The sequence below is a fragment of the Hyaena hyaena genome, unplaced genomic scaffold (assembly GCF_003009895.1).
Source record: "Hyaena hyaena isolate Hyena2069 unplaced genomic scaffold, ASM300989v1 scaffold_253, whole genome shotgun sequence".
NCBI classification, from domain to species: Eukaryota; Metazoa; Chordata; class Mammalia; order Carnivora; family Hyaenidae; genus Hyaena; species Hyaena hyaena.
In genome coordinates, this window is record NW_024080887.1 from 605,033 (window position 1) to 629,035 (window position 24,003).

The following is a 24,003-nucleotide window of genomic DNA, read 5'->3' on the forward strand; positions in this document are numbered from 1 at the left end:
ATAAATGCATCGCTACTAATATGTTCGTTTTTAATGCTGTTCAAACATTCACATGGAAACAGCTCTAGCGTAAATATCCCTGAACAAATGGCTGTATATTATCCAGGAGGGAGCAGTTGGACCGCCAGACTGGGGAAGTACTAGGCCATCTGGCTCCGGCAATCTCTCCAAAACCATCAGCTTTGTTTTCACCCCCAGACTCCAAACAACACATTTTCCACTGTGATGAGTTTACATTTTCCCCAAACACAGGTCCTGATCATGCATAAAAATTCCAAACTTCTTCATTCCTCTATGTGCAAGGAAATTTAAATCACCTGCATTTTTGACATGTTACCAAAGGAGAGAGAAAGCTGCTGAAATATGGCTTCTGACTATAAAGTTGCCCTGTCTTTTTTGTGCTTGTTTGTTTCCCCAAATGTATGAAAGAACGTTTCTGCTGGCCTGTGAATTCCTTTGGAACTTATTGATATACTAAAAATGTGTTTATCTACCAATGAAGAACCATGAACTGAAAGGGTGGTTAATCAAATCTGCGTAGCTGTGGCAGGATATAATGAAACAATCAATAGGGAAAAATGCACTTGCATCGATAACTTAAAGTACTGGGAACATCAAAAGAAATATATAAAGAAGATTAGCTTGTAAGATAAATATGACAGCATTTCTGATTATTGTACTTTGGACTTCCCACTATGATAGGACCTTTTTAGGGTCCCCTTACTACATCACCTCCCTTTAAATCCATACATGACAAAGATAATGTGACTATCATTTTCCCCTTTCGAAAAAAGAGCTTCTGTCTGGGGGCAAGAGTATTTAGTTTTTGATTGCCTTATGGAATTGGGTACTCGTTGTATGAATTACAAAAATGTCACTTTTTTTTAAAGCAAGATGGTAGGAGGGAAGAGAAGTTAAAGACTTTTTGTTTTAAACTATTTAATGTTAACTCACCAAGCCAATCACATAACGTAATTCTATTTCAAATACTACATGAAAATCTGAAATCAGCCACATTAAGCCTCAGACCTCCCCCACTGGGTTCATTTGAGCTTCTGTAGTAGATATTGTTTCTGAATGCAATAGCCATAAACTTCTGGATCCTACAGTCCTTTTTGCATGCTCACTAATGGAATACCAAAAACAGCAATGACACAAAAACAACCTATTTTTAGTCCAGCTAAACTTGGTTTTGAACAACCCTTCCCAAAAGCAAACCTCTTATTTTCTAGTTGGTGGATGAATTTTTTAAATATCATTACATCCTTTGTGTTTTATGAGAAAGGCATGGGGATAAGGGGGCTCAGATCCTTATACATTCACTTGTAATAAAACTTCATCTTTCCCAGTTGAGTCCAAAATTAAGAGTCACTACCCAAAATAGTGTAATGAGACACTTTGAAAAGGTGTGAAATACTGTGTCATACTAATACATCTTGGTTGATTGAGTACATTTCTGTTTGACTTCAATGCTGCTAACTCCACCCAAGTTCAAGAACATTGTATGAAAATATAGAGTGCACAGCTAGTTTTGCATTTTGCTTGCCAAAGATTCCCTTTGAGTTTTAACCCCAACTTGCAAGTCAAAGATAAGACATCACACACAAAAAGCTGCATCTCTGATATAAAAATGTTACAAACAAGCAGCTAAGAGAAGACACTTGAACTGTGGTTAGGTATTCCCTCCAAAATGTATGATGTTACTAGAACTCATTCTGTCACTGAAATTATCCCATTCTGTACTCTAAATATCAAAATCCTGAGTCTGTCTGGAAGAATTTCACAAGGGGAAAAAAATTGTAACCATGTACTCAGTCAGCTTATGTCAAGCCTTACTTCTGATTGAACAAGTCACTGCGTATTTAACTAAAATTTAAAAATTTAAGAAATTTTAAATCAGACGTGGTAGTTAATTATCATAGAATAGTTTCAAGCTAGATGAGAATCTGCTGTTTTACTCATCAAGGCTAAAATATAATTACATCACAGACAAGAAAAGTTATGCTTCTTCACACTGAACTCTTTTTGAAGATTATTGTATTAACTATGTATACAAGGAGCTAACCTACTTCCCAACTCTTACAGAGCATAATCAACAAACCAACCAACAGATAATGGTCAGGGATTGCCTTTCAAAGTGAAAGCTACCCAGAAGGCATTAGACAATTACTATGAAAGCAAACAGGTATACCTCAAAAAAAAAAAAAAAATCACTTTCTCTTGATATTTTTGGAATAAATTCAGATAAATATTTACACCTTTTTCAGGTCACTCCCCACCAAAATGCATAATTGTATACATTTATAATTTTAACTTTCAGTGAGATGTCATATTATGGCAAATTACTTTCTCTCATACCTGTTATTATTAAAAATGCTCCTCACCCCCAAATCACAGAATTTATAATACCATGCAGTCAAAGAATGCCCCAAGCTGTAGTTTTTAAGCTCTATGACCTTGTTAGTAAAATGATATTTGATGTATTGCTTTAGAAAAATCAAGATTATTTTCCCACCATACAAGACTGTGTAGTCAGTTCATTTCATAACGGGAAAATCAATTCTTGGTGGCATTTTTTGTTTAAGGGGTCTAAAATAAAGTTTTGAAAACAGTTAATCACTCCAAACAGGTCCCAATTCTGCACTCCTTAAAATTGTTCATTTCACAGTGCTGCCTATAATGTAATATTTAAGTGGCCCATTTGCACAAGCAGACAGGTTTGTGCAGATTTGTTATCTTTTAAAAAGTAAATTCTTATAAATACATATGGAATATGTATTAGAGTTCATACTGTCCCCTCCCCCCACCTTTTCTTTCCTCTGATGAGAATGGCAGGAAAAGATATGTATTGTAACAAAGACAATTTAAAAAAAAAAAAAAACTCCATTTTTGTTTTAATACAGCAAAAGAAAAAATGTTACTGAAATCAGGCTTTTGTCTTTCTGCTTGGCAGGACAAAAAAAATTTTTAGCTAACAAAATACAATGTGTCCAAATGAAAGGGAATTATCCTATACAATAATCAAAATGAGTAAAGAAAATAAGAACAAGACTAAAAGTACAAATGTGAATTTACTCTGACCAATCAACAAAGAATTAAATAAATCTTCAAGAAAGTCAAATATTTTAGGCAAATTACTTAAAATATTTTTTCAATAGGTTTTATGTATTATTGTTAAAACTACATTTCATACCCTCATATCTTTTACCTGGTTCACAATGAAATATGAGACTATGAGACTAATAATCAAAGTTAGCTATTAATGAAAAGTTCTTGCTGAGTAGATTTTAAAACATCCAACACGTTATGAATGTGCATTTTGTACAACATAATGAAGCCATGCTTATCTAAAAACAATTTTTAAATATGCATGTATGCCCTAATTTGAAAACTTCCAAGTCAGTATCTATGAAAGGAAGATCACCCGCCTTCTTTAAAGGGAATATTTTAAAATCGCTATCAAGTAAATAAGTTTTATTCTTCTTATTAAATTAGTGGCTGGTACACAATGGATAACTTTTCTCTTTGTTGTAATTTCTTTCCCCCACCCAGTAAAGCTGGCTTCTTTCTTGTCACTAAGTCCTCCAACTACCTAACCAGCTACTTAATTCTGAAACTAAACTTTTTCTTAAAATTTAAAAAAAAAAAAAAAAAGACTCCTGTGCCTCATTAAAATGTCAGGCCTCTTTTCTGACTCGGCTCATAATTGTATCTTTTAAACCATAACTCAACCTTAATGTATACTGCTTGACACCCGCGTGTTGGGGAGTTTCAGAATATGCCGTCTGTGTACCTTTAAGACCACAAGCTCACTCACGCTGCCTGGCTTCTTGCCAAATTTGGAGGCAAAAGCAGGAGGAATTTTGCAAAATATTCTCTAACAATTGTTGCTCCCTCTTCCAACAGTACTACTACCACAACCTCCTTTTCAGAAAAAAAAAAAAAAAAATCTGTAGAGTGGGTCATCTCTGGTCTCAGCTCACCTCGCCATTACTGAGTAAGCTACCCAGCTTCCCCTCCCTCCTGCCCCCTCCCCCCACATCCCTAACCATTACTTCCCTGGAGAGGCCCGGATGGTTTGTACCTCACAAGTTCAGCCCACTCTACACCAGGGTCCCTGGGCACCTTTTGCGCCCCCTGGGGCTCCTTCGCCGGGTCAAAGGAAGTTCAGCACTTACTCTCCCCACTCAGCACCCTGTGGTCTTAATGCACAAGGCCTGGGTTTCCCTTGATGGGAAGGAGCCTTCGAGCCACCTTCCCCACGCGGCAGGCGTTAGTGTGTAATCAGCACTTGCAAGGCTGCTCTGAGAGCGTGGTCTGAGGTCCGCCCTGGGGTTGAGAGTTCGAGTCCCAGACCCCGCGCTAAGGAGTAGCCAGCCTCTTGACTTCCCCAAATTTCGAGGCGCTAGAGTCACCCTGCGGCGCGAAATTAAGAAACTTACTTGTTTTGTCATGGAGTCAATGAGGCGCACGTAGAAATCCTGTTCTGTCCTTATCCCTGGGGGAGAGGGGAAGGGGAGTGGGGAATGAAGGAAAATTCAGTGAGAGATGATCCGCCGCTAAACAAACAAACAAACAACAAAGAATGGGGCTCCAAGGCGTGTGCAACGCCTAATCTCCTAGAGAAGCCCAAACAGGACAACACCCACCCCCCCCATCTTCCCCAGTGTCCAGAGAGGGGCCAGTCCCCAAGCACAGCAGCTAAGAATGGGGTGGGACCCCCACCTGGCTACTCTCCTTTCTCTAGCTGGGAGCCCCTCTGCGCGCAAGGCCTCTGGGAGCAAGGCCATGATTGCTGTAGCTCCCTGAGCCCAAGGACTTAGGGCCTGGAGTCTGGGCTAAGCCTCCCTTGGGAATGGAAGGAAGAAAGGAATTGGCCCTGTGAGGGCCAGGGCTCCACACCTGGCCCCAGGTAAGCGCGAGCCCGCCACGGCCGCCCTCCGGCCACTCAGGGCCTTCCTGGGTGAAACCTCCTCAGGCGAAACTTAGGAGAGGCCGGGTTACCCCGGGGACCGCGGACCACGGAGTGTGCGCAGGGCTCTGGTCCGCCTGGTCTTCCTGCGCCCCCTGCCCTCACCCAGGGCCCCGGGGTGCCGGCGCCGACCCGACCCGAGCCTCACCATTGCTGTAGAGGAGCTGGAGCCGGTAATGAATCCCGTTATTGGTCTTTTCGCTGTTGGCTTCCTGGGTTGCAGCGGGACGCAAAGACACAACAAGAGACGCAGGAGAGAGGTCGGCGTGAGCGAGTTGACCGACTTCGAGGCAACTTTCCCGAAGAAGGGACCCCCGGCTGGGGAACCGGACAGGCCCAGGAGCAGCAGAAATTGCGGCCAACTGTGATCCCTCTGCCGCCCTCCCGACCCTTACTGCTCCCTCTTCCCTTCCAGAAAATTCCGTGGGGTTTGGGGGCTCGGGCCTGGGTCAGCAGAGGCAGGAGCCGCGCGTGGTCGCGCCATTTGAGGGCGGGTTCATCCCAGGCGCCCTCGACTCTGGAGTGCGAAGCCGGGCTCGCCTCTCTGCAGCCCTGGGGCTGCGCGCGAACTTTTTTGGAGCAGAACCTCATGGATGAGGAGCCCGGGTTCACCCAGGACGGGAAGTGGCTTGGGGGACCCCGCTCAGGAGTGTGTTATGGATGCTTTTGCACTCGCCGGGGAGAGCGCCTCCCGAGGCGGCTGGGCCTGCTCCCCGGTCGGGCCGAGGGGCAGCGGCGCTGCGCCCACTTACTTTTTCCTTCTCCACGAACCCCACAAAGGCTGTCCTCTCGATCTCCACGGGCTGGCCCTGTCTGTCGTAGAGGGCCAGGACGAAGTGGAAGAAGTTGGATTTCCGCAGATTGGAAGGCGGCTGCTTCTCAAAGTGAGCCCGGGCCAGACCCACCCCGCTGCGGCCAAAGACGCAGAGTTAGACGGCTAAGCGGGACATCGACGCGCGACCCTTTGTCACCCTTGACACACGCGCGAGCCCGCAAGCACCAACCTCCTCTGCCCCCCAGAGCACCTGGTGGGCGCCCTACGCGCCCCCTCCGGCGCCCGGGGCCCACCCGGCGACGGGACACGCGTGCTCTCGCGTGTCCCGCCGTCCCGCCAAGCACAAGGCGCGCCCCCGAACTCGCCGAAGAGCCGGGAAAGTTTCGCTTGGGTTTTGCGCGGGAGATAAAACCCTGCACGCCTTCACTCCGACCTGACGCGCGCTGCGTGGGAAGGAAGAGAAGTGGAGGTGGACGCAGCGAACCCGCGTTCGCGGAATACAGCTGCTAGTTTACAACTTGGAGAGGGGGAGGCATGGGAACCGGTCCCCGCCAGCCTCGCGAATCGCCCGCCTCAGCCTCGAGGGCAGGTGAGGAAGGCTGGGGAACAGACTCGGCCTCCAGGAAACGGCGCCCAGCCTCAGAACACCGCACGCCCCCTCCCCAGATAAAGCGTGTGAGAAAAAGGCTCTGAGGGGGGCAGCTCAGAGCTGTCAGGGGTGGTTGCTGTGGAACCGGGAGCTGGGGGTGTTTTAATAAAAGACTCGTCCTGACAAAGTTTCGCTGTTCCACAAAAATCCTCACACTCATTCCAGAAATCCTATGGACCAGGGCTGCCGGCTGAGCGCGCCCGCGGGGGCACCGGAGGCTCGGGTGCCAAGGGCGCTGGAGGCCAGTGACAGCCCGACCAGCCCAACACAAGGGCGCGCTCACACACACACACACACACACACACCACACACTCTTTCGCTTCCAGCTCAGTTACCACCCAACTCACTCTCACTGCTAACCACCCCCATCCTTGTACTCAGCGGGGATGGGAACAGTGTTGCAGACACTTGTCCCCGGCCCGGTGAAGATGAGGATGAGGTCATTAGTCATCTTCCTTTCTCCCCTTCCGCCCTCGCGGGGTCCGCCAAACCTCCTACTCCCCCCAGCCCAGCTGGTGGTCTGGGGGAAAAAAAGGCCATTTCTCACTTGGGACCAGGCGTCCTCCTAAAGGATGATAAGAGTGCCCAGAAAAGTTCCCCCAGGTCAGTCTCCAAGGCCAATGCCTCCAGGCCACACAGCGTAGCATCCCAGGAGCCCAGAGCGGGAGAGGGGCTGAAAGGCGGCCGTGGTGCCAGAGGGTGGGGAAGACTTTTAGGAGACGTCAGAATTAAAGTTGGGAGCTGCCGATCCATCGGTGGACCGAGAAAAGTGAAAGAGGGAGGGAGAACAGGGTTGGAGAACTAGGAGAAGGTTCTGGGGAGACGTGGAGAGGGCAAAGAGGAGAGACAGGGAGGTGAGGGAATGAGAAGAGGAGAGAGGAGGGAGGAGTGAAGAAAGAAGAGGAAGGAAGGAATGAAGAAAGGGAGGGCGGAAGGAAGAGAGGTAAGGAGGGAAAAGAAAAGTAAAGAAAGAAGGAAGAAAAGAAAAAAGGGAGTGGAAAAAGGGAGGAAAGAAAAAGGAAGGAAAAGAGAGAAGGAAAAAAAGTTTAGAAAGGAGGGAAGAAAGAAGAGGAAAGAAAGAAAAAGGGAAGGGAAGAAAGTAGGAAAAGATAGAAAAGAGAAAGAAAAGAAAGAGGAAAGACAAGAAGGAAGGAAAGAAGGAAAAAAAGAAAGAGAGACAACCGGCCGGGAAAGAAAGAGCAATCACGTAAAAAGCACAGATATCCAACATCCGTGCTGGTGAGACGCCTCTTCTGGCTTAAAACGAAATGAAAACAGTCACAGGCGAAGCAGGGGAAAGTGCCGGCGAAGCGTGGGCTCCTCGCAGGCAGCTCCCGGCTCTCCGGCCGCCGGCGGCCGAGGCGGCGCGGCCGGGGAGCGCGGAGCGCCGGGGGCGAGGCGAGCCGAGCGGCGGACTCCGCAGCGCGGCCCGGCCGCGCGGCCGCCCCGCCGCCGCCCGGCTGCCCCGCGGGCGGCTCGCCTCCCCGGCCGCGGTCCCCGAGCGGTACCCACCTCTGCGCCGCCGTGTTGGCGTCCAGCACCCCGGCGCCCTGCATCCACGTCCGCACCGCGTTCATGCCGCTGCCCAGCGGCTCTTCCTTCATGCTGCTTCCACTCCGTTGGATGCTTTCCTGAATCCCAAACATGAAAACAACCTTTTCTTGTGGAAAATCTCCTCCCCCTTGAAAATATTGAAAAAAAAAAAAAAAAAAAAAAGGAAAGAAAAACGCCAGCCAGAGATTTTTTTTTTTTTTTGAGACGATGAACTCGCGCTAGAAGATCAAGGCGGGCTGGAAAGCAAATTTTTTTTAAAAATGTAAACCTTCGCTCAAAACTGAGCGATAACACGAAAAAAAAGGAGAGAAAAAAAAGAAGGGAAAATCCAACGAAAAGACCAAAATAAAAAAAATAGAGATGTATGCTTGGCTGTTGGGGGTTGTTTGGTTGGTTAATTTTTGGTTTGGGTGCTTTTTTTTCTTTTTTTTTTTTTTTTNTTTTTTTTTTTTTTTTTTTTTTTTTTTTTTTTTTTTTTTTTTTTTTTTTTTTTTTTTTTTTTTTTTTTTTTTTTTTTTTGGTAATGATCACAGGCCGGTGGAGGACAGGAGGGGCTGGAGTTTCCTTTTGTAGAGGTACCCTTCACTTGAAGAAGCAGGAAGAAAAAAAAAAAGCCCTGATGGCAATTTAAGAAACAATAGACTCAACTCGCGCTGCCGGCTTTGCTACTTCAAGTGTCATTTTCCACAACCAGGCAAGTTTTTTCCTCTCTCTCTTTTTTTTTTTTTTTTTCCTCCTTCTCTCCCAACCAAAGATGTTTCTTTCCTTTCAGTGCGTTTAGATGAAGAGGACGCTGGTTGCCGTAGACAGATACACCAGAGAGGGAGAGTGGGGTGGGGGGAAGGGGGAGAGAGAGGGAAAGAGGAAGGGGGGAGGGAAAGACAGAGAGAGAAAGAGAGAGAGAGGAGAGGGAGAAAGAGAGAGGGGTGGACCCTGCTGGATGGAGATTCTGTTTTCTCCTTGCTAAAATAGAAGTGATTTGCAGGCTTTCCCTATGGAATCCAGTTTGACTCTCCCCAGAGCTAAACACAGGCACACTAACCCCAAAGGGAGGAGGCGGGGCTCGCGCCTCGAGGCCCCGCCCCCTCATTTGCATAACGCCCTCCTTCCGCCACGCCGCAGCCAATCGCCGCGTCAGAAGCCGTCTGGCTCGCGGCGCCGGGCCACGCTCCCTCATTAACATCCCTCTCCGGGTGGCGCAGGGGAGCGAGCCAAAGTTCCTCGCAAAGTGGCGCGCGGAGCATCGCTGAGCCCCGGCGTCTGTGCTGGGAAGGAGCTGGGCAGAGCTGGGCAGAGCCGGGCTGGAGAGGGGAAACAGACGCGTGGGAAGGGCGATGTTTTTCTCAGGCATGTGAGCGGGGGTCTGCATCCTGGTCGTTGCGGTCCTTTTAGCATCCTCGCCACGCCCTGAGCGCGCTCGCGGCTCCCAGGCTGCGCCCTCCCGGGGCCGATGCTGCGTCCTGCTCCGCTGTTCTGGGACGTCGGGGGCAAAAGCGGAGGAGACGGGAGAGCCCGGGCAGAAAAAGCAGGAAGCGCGTCCCAGGTGCCCACCTCTTCGCTTTGAGGAGGGGGTGGTGGGGTGGAAAAATGGGTGCTCGAGGTCGGGGCGGGATATGGCGGAGGGCACTTTTCTACAGGCTGGGAGACGTGGGCGGATCCTGGGCTTCGGCTAGCGAGGCTCTGTGGGTCCCTCGCCGAGTCGGGGGACTCGGACTCCGTCCGCAGTCTGGCCGCTGAAACAGTTTTCGCTCTGACGCCAGCCTCGAGGCCGGGGGTGTTCAGGCACCGTCCGCACAAGCTCACTTCTCTCGAGTAACCCGCGGGATGTGTAAACGGTGGAGTGAGTGCTCTCACTGGAGTTGTATCAGGGTGTGTTCTAAAATTTACTCAGATTCATTTCCCAACCCTTACCCTCACCCGAAATTATTTTTGTTTCTTTAGAGTAGCTACCAGAGCAACAACGTCTCTGATTGATTGGTTCTTTCGTGTAGGATTTCTCTCGTCCTCATCCTTTCTGTTTAAACGCGGAACTTGAACAAACCCACCCCAACTTCTGCCCTGCCAGCTGTCCAGAGAGTGAGAGATCGAGTTAAAAAGGAGGGGATGGGGAGAGGGTACGAGAGAGGGAGGGAGAAATGATCTCTTATCTCAGACCTCTCTGTATATATGCATGTGAGTGGCAAAGAAAATAGCTAGAAGTTTCTCGGTAATGTGCCCCATCATTTTTTAGCAGGTCGTAACCTCTAATAAGCACATGGTGAACTTGTTTCATTGCCCTCAGAGGAACTCCCTGACTGCAGCCAAATCTGCTAAGGACTCCTTGGGGGGAGTCCTCTGCCAGAAATCCAGGTCCCCTTTCTGCTGGCCTTCCTTGGCCCTTTGATTTAGAAAGCTCATGGGGTCAGTGATGGAACGGTACACACGCCCATGTTGAATAGATGGAGACAGGCAAGAATTACGCTTTGTGCTCTTGGCAGAGCAGGAAAGGGAGAGCCACTTCCCAATACCTAAACCAGAAAAAAAAAAAAGAACCCTGTTTCAGACCTGTGAGTACATGGCCACTACCCTCAAACACAACTTTATCTTGGTGCACAAAGCGTGCCCAGCTCCATACCATTTAATCTGGACCACTAGTGTGCTGAGAGCACTTTGTCCCTGGCAATGATTAATAATTAATTCAGTCTCCACCAAGACACTTCTGAAGAGATCTGTCTGGTCCCTCAGGATCTGCATAGCATCTACCAGAGTTCCTGGCACACAGTACATATTCAGGATGGTTATGTTGGTGGAGAGATTGGAAGGATTATAACTTTCTGGGGAGGGGAAATGAGGAGGGGACTTTCTCCATCTCGACAGAATTTAAACACACAATTAAAATTGGGCTCAAAACTTCCCAAAGCTTAACCTCCCCCAGAGTCCACCAGAGCCAATCCCTTCCCCTGCCTGGACCATCCCCTGCCTTCTCTGAGAGGATCCTTCAAGGAAGGGGACCAGGAAGCAGAGGCCACCCTTCTATCAATGAGTCCCAGATAGCCATAGCAAAAGACTCAAGCTTATCTCTCCTTAATTGCCTGAGCCTCCACTTTTACTCTCCAGTGAACTGTATTCAGGACTCCAAGTCAAGTCTGGTGAAGTGCATTCCCCAGTGATGGGGAACACACAGTGTAATAAGGATCAGATCGCTGCCAAAGGGAAGCAGCAAAGGTTCCAGAAAAAGGAGAGACACAGACCCTATGAGAACCAGGATCAGTATGAAGCACACAACAAATGGATTTTTAAGGGGTCAAGCAGAGTCTAGAAGCACTCTGCAAATGATGTGTTTGTGATGAGAAATGATGAGAAATTGGCCCAGAGACAGCAAACATCAGCAGCCCAACTTCTGCCCCCAAATAGGTAACCTCTAGAAACTAAATAAGAAGGAAGCAATCTCCACACCTGCCAGGCCATGGAAGGAGGAAAAACAAAAAAGCGCAGGGATCTTTTGATAAGACTAACTCCTTTTGGCTGTTCAGAAACAGCAGATACCTCACCTGGGATGGTGAGTGACTTTTATTTTAATCAAGCAGAGAGTGTTCATAGCATTTCTTTTGGGTGTTCTAGTGCTTGTAACCTGGCTTTCTCACCTGGTAATAAACGTTGTTTGTTTTGTTTTGTTTTGTTTTGTTTTTTACAAATAGTTTATTGTCAAATTAGTTTCCACATAACACCCACTGCTCATCCCCTCAAGTGCCCTCCTCCATGCCCATCCCCTGGTAATAAACGTTTAAGTAGGGAGGAAGCTAAAGAGAAAGTAGAAAGGAGACGGAGAGGGTGATAGGAAACAGGGAACAACACCAGATCAGCAGAGTAGTAGGTTTTTGTGGATTTCCTCTGGTGAATATTGAGCTAGTAATTGCAATTTTAAACTTCAAAAAATTCCTTAAACACTTGTCAATCTTCCTTCCTGTGAGGTTGACACCACCTCCAGAAGACCAAGCATGTGTGCTGAGAAGGGGTACTATAAAGTATGTACTGAGACTGACTTCATCTTTTCTTATATTATAGTCACTTCTCCAGTGAAGAGAAATACTTGTGTGTATAGCATTGCCCAGGGGTTATAGAATATCTGTGATATGACTTTAGGGTAGCTTATAACAGTAATCCCTATATTACTCCCCACCCCCATCAGCCTAATCATATGGGGGAGGAGGTAGAAATGCAGATTTTTCAGGCCTTGTCCAGACCTGCAGAATTAGGGAAGAAAAAAGTGAGGATAAGAAAAATATACAGCAAAACGGATTAAATATGGAGAAGCAGTTGGAAAGGCTTGATATTTCCCCCGAAGTTAAGTGTCCCGCTGAGCTTCTCAGTGCGGGTTAACGTCAACTCCCTCCCCCTTCATTGCTCCAAACAGTGCACAGGGCTACCCAGGCCTCGGGGTCTCCCAGCGCTGCAGGAAGCTCGGGCCGGTGAACAGGACTCCCCACTCCACGCCGAACTTTGAAACCTTCTCGCTCTTGGCTATCCCAACCCTCTTAAGTCACAGGGAAATCAGTTCCCTTCCCCGAAAGACACCAGTTGCCTCCGTTACTTCCGGGAGGTGCAGGTGGGAACACACAGGTCCCTCTTCTGAACCAAAAAAGAGTAGAGACGAGCTAAATACAGCCAAAAACGAGGACTAGCGCGGGACGTTCGGGGAAAGAGGGAATCTTTTCTGCACGGCCGCCCCCAGGAGGCCAGACTTGGGACCTGTCACTTAGAAAATTCCCGCTCTCTACGTTTCCCTTAGGAAGACACGCTCCCAGAAGGGCCGCCCGCCCTGGGAAATGCCCCCTTCTTTTGGAGGTTTAGTAAGAGAAGGCTTAGCGTGAGACGGGAGAAAAGACGCTTTCTTCAGTGTTGGGAAGAAGGAAAAGACAAAGCACATCGATGAAGGCCAAAGGCTCGAAGTCCCTCTGCAAGCGGCCGCTCTGAGGGACCCCCTGGCAGTCAGGAGTCGCGGCTGCAATGAGCAAGTGCCAAAGCGCTGCGCACACGAGAAGAAGGCTGAGTGGGTGGCGGCGCGGGTCGCCAGGGAGATCGCGCCAGAGCCGGGCGCAGCATGGGGGGTGGGGGCGGTGCTTCTGGGCTGCGCCCAAATGCCGGCGGGAAAGACCCCGTCACCCGCGCACGAAACCCTGACGCTGCCCCTCCAAGACCTTTCCCCGCCGCCCTCGGAGAATGTGTCCGAGCAGCCAGGGTTCCCCCGGAAATCCGCCTGTCCGGCCCCCTTGCTCGCAGCCGTCTCTGGCAAGCAGCAAGGCATTCCCTCGGACCCGGATTCCTCTCTCAGACCCCCAAGTCGTTGCAGCGGCGGCCGTGTGCTTGCCCAGTCTGGCTGACTTTTCCAAAGTCCACGGGAACGCGCGTCTCCCCATAGTATAGACAGGCAAACTGAGGCCTAGAAAGGGACAAAGACACCCCCAGACACCTAGGACAGGAGCTTGGGGCCAGGAGTTGGAACAAACCTTTCCCGGATCAACCTTGCGGACTCTCTTGGGTTTCCCCTGGGGCTGTCCCTAGATAATAATAGACACATTTGTTGAAGTTTTTACGGGCAGAAACTCACTAAATTCCCACAAGACAAGAAGGCAGGTAAGATCGCCCCCCATTTTACAGGTGAGGAAACTGACGCCTTGCGATTAAAATGAAACAACCTGTCCACCGCCTCACGGCAAAAAAAGTCACCGAGTCGAAATTTCCCCAGCCTGTGCCCTTAACCTGGGATCCGAACCACCCGTCCGAAGGCGGCGCATTATCCTTGCGTTTGCCTTGGTGCTTCCCCTGGCTCCCTGACCCCCGCCCTGCCTCAACCATCAAGCTCGCGGGTCCCTAGGGCTTTCGAAACCCTGGGCATCCGGGACGACAAAGCAGCGAGGGCGCCAGTGGCCCTAGGGCAGCCGCAGAAGGGAGATCGGAGGGGAACCCCGTTCTGAGAAGCCCTCGCTCGTGGACTGGATGCGCAGGCCAGCCGGCAGCCCAGGACCCGGCACGCCAGGGGACGCTCCCTCCAGCCCCGCATCTGCCGCACTTGCTGTGTGGCCTTCTTCACTCAGCCGCATCTCCTGGTCCCAGCTGAGGTCTTAGAGCTCCGGGCGTGTGCAGCGTCATCTAACTGAGATAGACAAGACTTTTGGGGGATGCTTGCGACGCCCGACAGAGGGCAGGAATCTGGACACCTGCAGATGCATTTTTATGGAGAATAGCTAAAAACTAAAATTATTTTGAGGCGGTACAGTTAGGGACGCAACGAAAAGAATCTCTCAGTCCGAGACTGTCCTGAAGCGCGACTCTACCCAACCCTTGGCCCTTCCGCCGCGGTCCTCCAACCCGCTAGACTGGAGTCTGATCTGCAACGGCCCCCGCTCCCGCCCCCGCTCCTCGGGGTGAGAAGAGGCTCCAGGGTGCGAGAAGATAACTTCCTGGCTGTTTAGAAATTAGCATCTCTTCAGTAGTGCAAACTTAAAAAGAAGAAGAAGAAAAGAAAGAAAGAAAGAAAGAAAGAAAGAAAGAAAGAAAGAAAGAAAGAAAGAAAGAAAGAAAGAAAGAAAGAAAGAAAAAGAAAGAGAGAGAGAGAGAAAGAAAGAGAGAAAGGGGGGGAGGGAGGGAGGGAGGGAGGAAGAGGCCTTCGAGAATTTGGAGGCGAAGGGAGGAAAGCCTGTTTGCTTAGGAGAAAGTAGAAGCAAGGGGGAGTTTAGCACAGGAGCTCATGTCTGGGTCACAAAAAGTTTGCGCTTGTATTTTCTTTGAAGCACAGTTCATTAGATATTTACACACCGCTCGGCCCTTTGTTGGCCACCGAGATGCGAGATGAGTGTGATGTGAGTGTGCAAATACGTTTGTTAAAACGAATAGTGGTTGCTTTTTTATGGGCCTGTGTAGTACAAGTGCGTACCAGTGAGTGACAGCGCGCACTTGGGTGCGTGTGGCCGCGTGTGCTTAAGGAGGATTGTTGCACACAAGCGTTGAATACACGTGTGCATGTGTAAAGTGTGCGCATGAGTTACACGTCGACACGTGTCTCACTTATGTGAGTGGGTGTGCGTGTGGAGAAATCCGTACGTGTGAGCACTGAGCCTGAGCTCACACGTGGTTCGTTTGCTCATGTGTGCATGTGAAACCCAGCAAGCAAGTCCCAAAAACCTCAGCTCCGGTGGAAAGAAAGGCGCAAGCAGGAATGCGACTGAGCACCCCATGGCGACGGCCGCTCCTCGGACCCGCAGGTGGCAGGGAGCCGCCTACTAGGTGCAGGACTGGCCCGGAGGCCGTGGGTGGGCGCCCGGCTCGGCTCCAGCCCGGCGACGCGGGTTCCCGTCGGGGCCCTGCAATTACCCGGACTGCGCGCCAAATGATCCCTGCTGGGCACTTCGGGCGCTCTTAATCGTTCCTCGCGGACAGTTTCTGATTATTGATGCCCCCGCGTGTCCTAAAGGAGACCGCTTCCGGGTTATTTGCTTATGTTTTTATTATCTTTCTCACCGTCATTATTTGGTGGCTGTAAGAGGATAGTGCCAAACCCACCAAGCCCGCCCTGCCCCGCCTCTCCGGCGCCGCCCTGCGAGTGCGGGTAACACGCGGACGCCGGAGTCTTCCTCTACGTGGAGCCACAGCGCCACCTCGCGGTCCTCCGGCCTCCCTCCCGTCACTGCCCCCCACGTTCCCAGTGCGGGTGGGTTTCCCATTCGCTTTCCCCGTTCCTCTTTTCCTCTCTAGGACGGTCCACTTCGCTAAAGCCTTAGAGACTTGAGATTCCCCAAACACGCCTTGCTGAGCAGCTTTGTACACAACCGGAATGCCCATACCCGGTCTCTACCTGGAGAAATTGTGCTCTTTAAAAATCACTAGCACAAAGTTCACCTCTTTCATTAAACCTTTCCAGACCCGTTCTAGACAGTCATTCGTGCCTTTCCCCGATTTCCCTGGTGCTCATATCACATTGGACAGAAAATATTGTTTAAATGTCTCTTTCCCCTCCATAATCAAGGAGCTTACGTACAGTGACTATTTTGCTTATAGCAACAACAATAACAGTAAAACCTGGTATTAACTGAACGCACTCTATGGAGCATCTAACGCAATGTGCGATGCTAAGCACTTTATCCATTATCTAGTTTAATTTTCCAAGCAAAACCATGAAGCAAGCACCAATATAATTTCCCAGTTTGCAGATCAGGCTAGAGAGTTCTTGTCTAAGGTTGCATTGCAGAGCCCAGCCCAAGTCTGTCTGTCTGATTTTTCTTAACCTCTTTTCTCAACATCTGTGCCTTGCAGACTTTTTCAGCTCTATATCCCACAGGCTTTAAGATAGGACCAGGCACAGAGTGGACATTCATATATTTATGAATAAATGAACCGCTGCCAATATAAATCTTTTCTTCTCCAAGAGAGTTGGGCTACAAAAATACTGCACTTACCAGATACCTTGGTTGAAATGTTATTACCACAATGATTTATCCCAAAGGAATATTCCACTACTAACTAGCTAAGTGACTTTGGTCAAGTCACTTCATCCTCAATTCCTCATTTTTAAAAGTAGGTTTTCCATGAGTATTAAATGAGGGGAAAATGTGTGGTACTTGATATAACCCCTTGTACTGTAATCAGTACTCAGTAAAAGATTGCTATTAATATAATTATTAATGATAGTTTTAAAAACTAAAGTTTTAAAAACTAAAGCACAGGACACAAAATTGAGTTATCCCTAGTCGCATAGAATTCACCCTACCTCTGTATAAAATCATCTCACTATTATATCTTCATTTTCATCTTGGAAATAAAATATGTAATAAAATATGTTTAGTTTATTGTGGTTGGGGTGTTAATGTTAACCCTGCTCTGTTATAAAATTTTAAGGGGCAGGGGGGAAAGATATAATTAAACAGTAAATCAGCAGGCTTTGACTCTCAACCTTCCTCCTGCTTTGTAGCTTTTTACCAAGAAAGATTTAAAGAAAGACTATAAAAGTGCTTATTATTCTGGAAAGTACAAAACTCTATTTTTTAATTTAGGGGACATTCTGAGCTAGTTTGAGTTTTCCCCACTTGAAACACTTTGTTGCTAGTGATACACTAAAAGTTTAAAAATATGTATCTAAGCAAATGATTGTCCCCAAATAAAAAACAAATGAGGGTTGTCTAAACATATCCCAGACCTTCAGACATTTCCCAAAAAGGCTAAGTTTTAGAGGTTCAGGGTTTCTTTTCAGAGTGAAAGCTATTAGCATCTAAGCAAAAATGAACTTTTCTGTCTGATCAGGCTATAACTTTCCTACTGTCAAATTATTTTGGAAGACTATTGACCAGTACAGTTATATCATAAATGTAAAGAGCCTGATAAAGTACACAAAAGGCGTAAATGTGTCTCCTCATTCAGCTGGCCCATAGTACATATCCAGAAACTTTATCCCAGCCTCAATTTATTTTAGTTCGTCTGTACCTGCTTCCCATTCTATGCAATATTCTTGTATGAAGATGAAGAAACAAATTCAGGAAACTTTATCACAACAAGTTAATGTGTTAAGAGATTTTATTGTAGAGCTGGCACACATTTTATTATCCTTGACTGGGGATTTGATTCATATTGACGGTGTGAGACACTGTCTTTTTGACAGTTTGGGGAGGGAGCACATCTATCCTGTTTTCTTTTCTTCTTTATTTCTAGGATGGCCACCATTAGCAATGTTCACCAAAATTATGGCTTCCCTTCTTCCAGGTCTATAGAAAGAGTAGAGTATTCGGGGTAGAGTATTCGCATTTAGATGCAACCCTATGGTTTGCTTTGATAAATGAAGAATTATCAGTAATATGTGCTATTTAGAGGCAAAAGCTTTAAGAGCCAATGTGTAATTCACCAATTCACTTTCCCCATGTCACAGCTGCAGGTGACCCCCAGATGGAGTTTCCTTCAGCCTGCCACTCTTTGCAAAGATAATGTGGAGACCCCTCCAACCCACAGTGAACATTTAAAATGAATGTGAGATAATCTTTTGTTACAGTAAGTCCCAGGGATTTTTTATGGCAGCATCGCTGAGCCTTTCCTGACTAACATGCCTGGAAGGAAACTCACCTTTCCTTTTCTTCCTTCCTTTCTTTCTGTTTTCCTTCCTCCCTCCCTCCCTCCCTCTTTCTCTTTCCTTCTTTTTTTCTTTTTCTTTTTTCTTCCTTTTTTTGTGGACAACGTGAAAATTCTTCTCCTAGAGTATAAGACTTCCACATCTAATTAAATAATCAAATAATTATTCAATTAGAAGCCTGTATCTCATTTTCTTACTCAATTCATACATCTCCTACAGGTCAAAACATCATTTAGAAAGATCAGAAATGGAAAACAACAACTCAACTAAATTTTAGAAGTAATGAAAAGGAATCTCGGAATCATTACTAGTCCACAGAAATTTCTGGGGGTCTTGCTGCATGCTTGCATATTCACAGTGAAGGGTGTGCCATAGGCTGTGATTCAAAGAGATTTTGTTAGCGATTGTATGAGGGAACAGAGAAACATCTCTTCTTTCAGGGTTTAATTTCCTTCAGTCCACAATTTCAGGATGGTGAAGGGGAAAAATATTTGGCTAATCAACTTGTGTTTAAGGAACATGACCTAGGGCAAAATTTTTAACTTTTCTAGATCTTACTTTCCTCATCTGGAAAATAAGAGTAGGAGATGAGATCATCTTCAGGGCGCCATACAATTCTACTTTGCTGGAATTCTGAGATTCAGGTGATATCAGTTCCAGGAGTTGACGCTACAGTATGAGAATCTTCTTGTGTTTCTATCCTCACCATTATTTTGTGAAACATTTCAAATTTTTTCATGCTGAGCCTAACTTAAAACAACTGCTGCTTGGGCAAGATAGAGAGTGCTTCTTTTCTTCAACCTCAAATTTTTTAAATGTTGGAATCTACTAGAAAAGTGAGCCATATAGATTTGGGGCCATATAAAATGGTTTGCCACCTTCTAGCCAAGAGGGAAATTTTGCTGCTGCTTCTTTTTTTTTTTTTTTTTTTTTTAAGAAGTATTCTCTTCAGGTTTCATTATCAGACTACCTAAGGAAATTTCTTGTGAATTTTCAGGAAACTTTTGAGACAAAATATTGATTGTGTGACAAGTGCTGTAGAGTGAAATCGTTACTAATTATTCTTTATTCTTAATGGGGCATGACTGATTGCCAGAAACAATACTATTACCTTCATTTGGATCATAATTTATGGTTGACAGAGAGTTATTGCCTTGATTCCTCTCAGTGAACCATAACATTTCTCCCCCATTTCACAGAGGAGGAGCTGAGGTTTGGATTTGCCCGTGGCATGTGGCTAGCAAGCAGCAGGGCTTGGCTGTAACCCAGGAGCCCCAGCTGCCCATGAAATTAAGAAAGCTGTCTGTACCTTACTAGGGAATAGAAAGCATTGAAACCAGGCCACAGGGCACTCCTTTACACAAAGATGCAGACGTTTATTTCTGTCAACCGATTCCTGCTTTCTCTCTTCTCTGGGCACCCAAAAAGATTGTAGTCCTTTCTCTGAAGTTAGTGTGGTCATCTGACTTAGCTGAGCCAGAGCATTTACTTAAAGGTAAGAGAACCCGCAGAGTACTTGCCCCCCTCAAGCAGAGGTGTTACTGAGAGCAGCAGCATCAGTTTGGGTCTTCCCGTTGGGATCACAATGAACAGAACTCTTTAGCAATATGCAACAGGTTTAATGTAAGTGGGTAGTTTAAACCACTAGGACTTGGGGCTTCTTTGTTATGGCAGCTTTACATAGTCTGTCCTGACTGCTATAGTTTCCTTAATTCAAATATATGTGTTTTGTCAAAAAGAGCTCTCTCTGTGGGTGGACTCCTATAAACTTGCATTATATACACAAACCTTTAAGAAAGAAGATGTTCTTCTGGATTGCTCATGTTTTTATTTAAACTAATTTTACTATCTTATTTAAATAGGCACAAGCATAAAACTAGGGACACATTCTTTATGCAGATACCATTTAAACAACCATGAAACCAAATTACAAAGTTAATGAAAAAGAGAAACTGCACAAAACCAAAGGTTTATAAATGAACTATAATAACATGTGCTGGATCATGTTTTCTAGAAACTAAATTGTCACTTAAATGTCCACATGGTTGTTTCTGAGTTCAATAAAGTAGGTTCTTTTAGAAGTGGTCTATGTAATTATGCCCTTCGTTCTCTACTTTTCAAAGTTTTTATTTTAAACTAACACAAAGCATTCGTTAATTCACATGGTGTAGGACAAGTTTAAAGGAGTCATTTCAGGGGCATCTGGGTGGCTCAGTCAGTTAAGTGTCTGACTTCAGCCCGGGTCATGGTCTTGTGGTTCATGGGTTCAAGCCCCACATAGGGCTCTGTGCTGACAACTAGCTCAAAGCCTGGAGCCTGCTTCTGATTCTGTGTCTCCCCCCGTCTCTCTGACCCTCCCCTTCTCATGCTGCCTCTCTCTCTCTCTCTCTCAAAAATAAACAAAAACATTTTTAAAATTTTTTTAACAAATAAATAAATAAAGAAGTAATTTCAGTATCAAATCCACCTTTCTCCCTTTTTTATCAGCCTGTGACAATTAGAAACCACTATTGGCACCTATGAACACAAACTAAAATTTGGAAACGTTGCGTCAGTCATTCAGTTTTAAAGTAATTATCCAGATAAGTCTGACTGTGCTTAACTTTTTAAGACTATAATTGAAATGACTTATCCGTAACAACTCACCTGTATTTAAACACTTGGTTTCAGGAACACAGAGGAGGGAGTGACTGGTAGACTCTAGTACAGAGTTGGGCTGTGGAGAACTGCTGTATGTCTTCTTCCTGGGCCAGCGCTAGACTACATTTCTCAACTTCCCTAGCAGCTGCTTTGGCTATATGACTGAGTTCTGGTGAACAAAAAGTAGGTGGGATTGATGGAAGCCATTTCCAGATATAGTTCATAAAAAATTCCCACAGTCTTTCACCCCTCTTCCTCTCCCTCTGCCAGCTAATCAGAAAATCCAAGGCGAAATTCCAATGCTCTAGGGCAGGCTTAGCAAACTTTTTCTGTCAAGATCCTGATAGGCAATATTTTACAATTCATGAGGCTGTTGCAAGTACCCTAGTCCATCATCTTAGTGAGAGCAGCTACAAAGCACAGGTGATACGTGATGAATTGATGTGGCTGTGTCCCAATAAAATTTTATTTACAAAAAAAAATTACAAAAACCCTAGATCAAGATCAAATTTGGTCCCCAAGCCATAGTTTGCTGACCCTGCTCTCAGATATATCAGAATCACAAGGCAGAAGGAATCTGGCCCCTACATGACTGACTGCATGGGGAAATAAACTTTATACAAGCAAGAGATAAACTTCTATTATGTTAAGTCATTGAGGTTTTAGGGTGATTAGGGCATTAGCTTACTCCAATATTGTTGGAGGAGGTTATCAAGGGAACATGACCTCAGGTTGACCCATGATGCAAACCTGGGCAATCAGAGGCTCCTCTTCCCCTCCCCTGCACTTCATATGTACATTTTGCGTAGGCTCACACAGTGGGAACTGTTTTCAAGGATGCAGCTTTGAGAGAACAGTGTGCTGTTGAGACCATCTAGACAGTACATGTGACTGAACCCAATTAAGGCCTCTATATATACTCTTAAGGTTTTGGTGGGTGGGTACAGAGATTTTCTTGTCTTGTTACCGGACAAGATGAGCCTCATGTGTAAGTTCCCTTGCTTATTAAACCTGCCACCAGCAATCCAAGAGTGTCACCACCTACCAAGAGTGGTCTGCCTCTTTCTTCAGTTTCTCCTTGCCTTCTACATACAGAAGCCAGGTCCAGGATGCTTCTGAGGTTTCAGACCAACAGATACAATACCTGGTCACACACATGGCTTTTTATAAATATTAGATTTCCCCTTCTTCCTTATGTTCCTTTGAAGACAGGCTTATTCATTTGTCATAGAAACTTCCCAATACGTGTTAGTGAGATCACTAAAACACCATCAGATAAAAAATCTTATGCATGAAGCACACATATCATGCAGTGTTTGTTTCATTCCAAGTTGTTGCTGTAACCTCTCTCCATCCCACCTCATTCCTAGAGGCATATCTGAATTGTTTTGTGCCGCTTTCCAGATAAACAGAGATGCACAGTTGGGAAACTGTTTGCTTGGGTGAAGTGAATAGAGCTTGGTTAATTGGTTCACTGTATGTAAATAGGTTGCTCTCTCTTACATTAAGTCTCTGAAATGTGTTGCAAAGTCAGCTTTGTGTTGTCACTCAACTACTTTGTAGCTTGTCAGCTATAAACCTGCCAACACCACCAATGTAATTTGGTATCTTTATAATCAGGGAGCCTGAGACCCAGAAGGTTGAAGAACTTTTCCAATATCATATTCTGGCAATATCAGAAACCTAAGCCTGCCTGAATCCCAAATATCACACTATCAAGATTTGAATTCTGAAGCCTCTGGAACCTTCTCCATCTTCCATACTTGAAATGTGTTTGATGGGGAACAATTAACCTCAGGATGAGTAATTTGTCACCATTCTGTATGAGTTTCAAATTTTCCCATTACACAAGGAAAATGAGAAAAATATGTCCTAGATAACACAGAGAAAAATGCTTCATTGTCTTAATTGCCTTTTTATTTCAATCAAGGAAGGTATTTAATTATTTCTGAACTACATTCAAAACTCTCAAGAATATTACTCTCCTCAGGTGGGTTAACCAAACCTGTGCAAAATATTCCTCAAGTCTAAATATTAATATCAAACATTTATTGAGTATTTTTATATGCCAATGACTATTTAAATACTTTCCATTTATGATCTTATTTATTTCTCATAGCAAGTCTATGAAATGGAAATAGTCATTATTCTCCTCAAACAAATGAGGAAACTTAGGTATAGAGAGGTGAGAGGTCTTGTCTAAGTTCGAAAGGTCGTAAGTGGTGAAGTCGACATTCAATCCTTGGCTACCCCCTCAGGCTACATTGCTGCCCTTGTCACTCTGCTGTGCTGACTCTGAAGAAAGCTATACTTTCCCCTTTGAGTATACGTGCAAAACCAATATGGAAGACTCACCCAAGATGACTTGAGTCAGCTACTCAAGGGTCATTCAGAACCTGAAACCTCTAGAATTTGAGGTGGGTCATCTAAGGTCTATGGAGTCAGGAGGGGCAGAATCTGTCAGGGGTCTTGCAAAATCAGAGGAAAGAAGCCCTTGTGGCCAAACACTGCTGCTCTGGGCCCTGAAAATGTCCACATGACATCCACTCAGTGCCCTACTTTGACTTTACCATCACTGTTGGAAACTGCAAAGAGAAAAATCAACATTTCTATGATATGTAATTTATGGCCATTACTCTCATCTCATTATTTTTACTTCATGTACAAAAAATAAAGATCAACTCAGTATTTATACTCTAAAATTGAATGGCATGAGCATGTGTGTTTTATAAGAAAAAGAAAATATTTTCTGGCATGATGGACTACACCCTGTGAAAAGCATACAGTACTTGAACTGTGTGGGCTACATCAGTAGGAAAGATGGCTCTTGAAATTGTTCAGAAGGATTTTAACTTCATAAAAGGTCAGCTTAGGACAGTAATAGTATCCTTATATCTTTAGACCAAACTATTTTACAGTTTGGGTTAAAAAAAAGTTCAGTCTTCACAGTAGTCTTAGTTTTAATAGCATAGTTATTTTTAACCATTTTAATGAAAATATTCTATTTCATTAACTTTGCAGAAGGGCAGGTATGAAACAACGTTGATGTTTTTCAAATATGAAATATAGCCTTCATTCCCAATAAACAAGAGCAGTTGTGGATTCTTTGTGTGTCTTTGAAGGCCTCAGGCCGCAAATTTAATCACCTGTTCAAATGAATCTATTTTATCTCCGATAAATATGTTAACACTTAAAAAGGCTCTATAAGCCTGGCTTCTTGCATTAAGATTTGTGAAAATCAGACAGCCTTGAGACACGCAAGCTGATGTTTAGCAAAGCCTTGAACCATATTCTTAAACACTTGGAATTAGGTAAAAAATCTA

At 45.7% G+C, this 24,003-nt stretch overlaps 1 protein-coding gene across 1 annotated transcript in view; it reads right to left on the reverse strand.

Moving 5' to 3' along the window:
• EBF1 (EBF transcription factor 1) overlaps positions 1-24,003 on the reverse strand; it is a 424,741-nt gene that overhangs the window by 382,478 nt on the left and 18,260 nt on the right. The window contains exons 6-9 of the mRNA XM_039245352.1: positions 7,909-8,027; positions 5,725-5,881; positions 5,121-5,184; positions 4,443-4,498 (exon numbers count right to left, since the gene is read on the reverse strand). Coding sequence (XP_039101283.1) covers positions 4,443-4,498; positions 5,121-5,184; positions 5,725-5,881; positions 7,909-8,027 — 396 coding nt within the window. The remainder of the gene's footprint in view (positions 1-4,442; positions 4,499-5,120; positions 5,185-5,724; positions 5,882-7,908; positions 8,028-24,003) is intronic.